The 3881-nt window shown below is 39.3% G+C and overlaps 1 protein-coding gene across 1 annotated transcript in view; it reads right to left on the bottom strand.

Annotated features, from left to right (window-relative positions):
* KLHL5 (kelch-like family member 5) overlaps positions 1-3881 on the bottom strand; it is a 107989-nt gene that overhangs the window by 20315 nt on the left and 83793 nt on the right. Inside the window, exon 8 of the mRNA XM_006873211.1 lies at positions 2593-2755. Within this exon, the coding sequence (XP_006873273.1) occupies positions 2593-2755 (163 nt within the window). The remainder of the gene's footprint in view (positions 1-2592; positions 2756-3881) is intronic.

Below are 3881 nucleotides of genomic sequence, written 5' to 3'. Positions count from 1 at the left end.
AAAGTATATTGTTCACCTTTGTCCCAAGGTTCCCGCGGCATTTTTCTGTGGTGTTTCTGTTCCCCCTGTTTCGTCTAGCCGCTTGGTCTCGCCCAGGATGTTGGCTCAGGCCTCCGAGTCCGGCCCGGCAGATTCAAAAGTACGCGATTTTTTACTTCAGCTCCAAACTCCACAAGCTATAAATCTTCAAACCTTTAAAATATTCCTATCTCTGCGGTTCCGAGTTTTGGAACTCTGCCCTGGCTCTGCTTTCCCTGATATTCTGTGTTATTTCTGACGGCGACCTTCACTGCACTTCCACCCTAGCTGCCATCTCAGTGTCCATTTTTCTTGTTCCTTTTTAATGTTCTTTGAGTTTGGGGAACAAAAAGAAGTTGAAGGAGGATGATCAAGGCTGTTGGGAACAAGGTAAGGTTTGCCAGAAATATTTTGTAGGATAGCTTGTGACCTTCGAAGAATGAGCATGTAAATTGTCCTGAGAGTTAAAAGTTTCTTGGTGTAACATTTCTGGAATTTTCTCACCAATGCAGACTTAATTTTCTTACAGCTTCTTCCTAATAAATCTTCCCATGATGTCCCTGTGTTCTTTGAGAATATTATCCAGATGACCTCCTTTGGAATCCAGCCTGTCACCACTGTCTTCTGAGCTGACCTCTCTGCCTTGAATTTAACTGGCCCAGAAGAACCTCTAGGAAGTCACTGCTTTGATTGGACCTCTTTTTGTGAAGGCATCCCAATGGGATTAACACAAATTTATTACTAAGGGACCTTGTCTGCAGCCATCCACTGGCCACAAAGACATGCTAAAACATATTTTTTCTGGAATAAACTCATTCCTCTGGTATGAGTTTTTAATGTTTTACTGTGAATTATGTGATAGTGTACATGGGAGAACATCAGTTTTATGTTCATCCTATCGTATATCGTTTCATTGCCATGGTTACAATCCCCTCCATGCATCATCAACCAACCAAAGTGTATACAGTACAAGCGTGCCCCCCGGTCGTCAGCACACAGTCCCTCTCCTTCTCTGTGCCTAAGTCCCCAGCTGCTCCATCTCTCTGCATCATCATCTCTGCCTCCATCTCTGGTGTCACTGGTAGCAGTACTTTTGACTTACCCTTCTGTCTCGTTTGTGTGCATGATATATATATCGATCTAGCTCGTATCATAAATCACTTTTGTATATATATATAAAAAAAAAAAACAAGCTGCACTTGCAGATAACATAGCTGCCATCTGTTTGGTAGCAATTTTAAGTCACCCATAATTTGTAAGATGTACCCAATTTTGTGTCTTAGAATAGTTAAAATATGGTATATAAATATATCATGAGTTATTTTTTAAATAGCTAAAATAGGACTTGGTTGTGAAGGAAAGAAACTAACCTCTGAGCACCTATCACAGGTTAGGAACTTGACATGTATTATTTATTCATCACAACAATGCTATGAAGAAAACTGACTCACAGAGATTAAGAGACTTGCACAGGGTCACTCTGTAAGCAGTAGAAACAGGAAGCCCAGTCAAATTAATGAGCAGTCTTAGTCAACAGTTATCTAGTTTATATTTATGATGGTGAAATAGGGTATAAAGGGATAGCTCAAAACACTGGCATATAAATGAATGTTTATTTACTGGGCCCTAGTGTCTGGTCCCATAAAGATTTACAGCCTCGGAAACCCTGTACAGGGTCGCTATGAGTCGGAACCGACTCCATGGCAAACAGCCAGTATGGCACTGTAGATTAACACTGGACTCGTAACACCAGTTTGTCAGTTCAAGTCCACTGGCTGCTCTTGGAAATCCTATGTAGCATTGCTAGGAGTAGGAACTGACAATAAAGAACAAACAGTGAGCCTTATATTACTGCAGAGAAAGATGTAATATGGTATGTTAAAGACATAAACAGACCTGGTGGCACAGTGGATAAGTACTTGGCTGTTACTTGGAAATCCTGTGAAGCAGTTTCACTTATAGAGTCTACTCAGAGAGTTGACATGAGATGGAATCAACTCAATGGCCGTGGGTTTGATTTTGATGGAATGATCTAAATGTTGCCTACCAGAAGGGTAAGATAAATTTAAATTCATCAATCAATACACAAAACTAGTTAGAAATAGTCTTTTACTCTAAACTTAAAATATATGTTAAGTATTATAAATACTTTAATGTGATTTTTTGCTAGTAAGCATAAAATTCCACTTTCACACAAAAGCCTAATTTAAGGTTTTCCTTTGATTCATTATTATATAATTTGCTAGATATTGCCATTTTCACTCAATACCTCATAGAGTCCTGATGTGGTGCTTATAGTCTAAGCACCGGATTGCTAACTACAAGGTTGACAGTTCAAGCCCACCAGCCACTTTTCAGGAACTCTACAGGGTCGTTACAGGTCAGAAATGACAGCACTTACCAACAACCCAACAACATTATAAAAATAATGAAAAATGCCTTTTTGAATTTCCTTATATCATTCATAAAGTACTCCTCTTGTATGGTTTATGCATATCTTTAAGTCAGAAAGTATATATAGCCTAATACATTTGGTTTGTTGTGTTTTAAAAGAAACTTTAAATTTGTCCTTACTTTCCACTTAGTACTGCCACACCTACTGTGCTCCTGGGGGTGGACATGGCGGCAACAAAATTCCACTGGCGAGCCTGAGGGTCCCATCTTTCCACTGTGTTCAGGTAGCTCCAGCCATCATGCCCTCCAATTGCATACATGGGACCCTCCAGTACAGCCACACCTATGAGGAAACAGGAAAGAAGCAATGGCGTGGACTTACTGCTGAGTCTTAAAGAGGATACTGGAATTGAGACGAAATTGCAATGAACCTTAATATGCAAATTCAAACAAAAACATAGGAAATTTCTTAGAGGGTGGGTCAAAGGTCTGGTGGTGACATATAGCATTGTAGTACTTGCCTTAAAAGGTTTAGAGGCAGTACTTGAGGTCCAACCATGTGTCCCAAAGTAAAACTTAGGACTCAAAAATTTCAATTAAAGAGAGATTTATTAAGAAATAAAAGCAACTTGAGTTAGGGAGGCAGTAAGTCTCATAGGGTAAGATTACTTGATCCATTGAGACATGAAGTGACAAGAATTTATAAAGATAAAAACCATAGGCATCTGGGGTACAGCGAAAGCTCTCTTCACTGATAAATGAGTGAACAATCAGGAAACTAAAGGTGGGCTATGCCACAAGTGGAGCTTTGTCCATTATAGGTATGTGGTAGGATGAGGTTAGGCGGGGGAGCTTGGTACTATTCTGAGAATTGACCAACCACTAACTGTTTATGGGTGCAGCTGTCTCCTGGAACATATGAACAAAAGTGAACAGAACATGGTCAGAAAAAAGGGGCAAGATGGAGCCACTCTTGCTCCCTTATCATGAGCCCAATAGGTCATAGCCTGTTTTGGATTATTCTGTCACATGGAAAGTTTAAAAAATTATTTAATTTTGTATTGTTGCTGAGACTATACACATCAAAACAGATACCAATGTAGCCATTTCTACCATTGAGCGTTACTGGTTGCAACCATTCTAACCTTTCTCTTGAGTTGTTTCTTCTCCATTAATATAAACTCATGGCCTCCTAAATTTCCGATCTAATTTTTTAAGTTGCTGTTGTAAATTTCACCCCATATAGTTTGTAAAAGAGCATAAAGTTCGAGGCAAAGTTCAAGGCAAACTTTTTTTTTTACTAGTTAAGCTAAACTATTATTTGTTTTAAAGAAGATTCAGGGATATTTTTGGTTGAAAATACAAAGATTATCTCAAGGTAAGAGTTTCATGGGTTCATCTAGTCCTCTTGGCTTCAGAAAGTCTGGCGTCCGTGAGAATCTGATACCCTGTTCTGCATTTCCCCACTT

Source organism: Chrysochloris asiatica, unplaced genomic scaffold (assembly GCF_000296735.1).
Source record: "Chrysochloris asiatica unplaced genomic scaffold, ChrAsi1.0 scaffold00230, whole genome shotgun sequence".
In the NCBI taxonomy this organism is placed as follows: domain Eukaryota; kingdom Metazoa; phylum Chordata; class Mammalia; order Afrosoricida; family Chrysochloridae; genus Chrysochloris; species Chrysochloris asiatica.
Note: the sequence above shows the minus strand (reverse complement) of the source record. Positions and strands in the feature narration are given on the sequence as shown.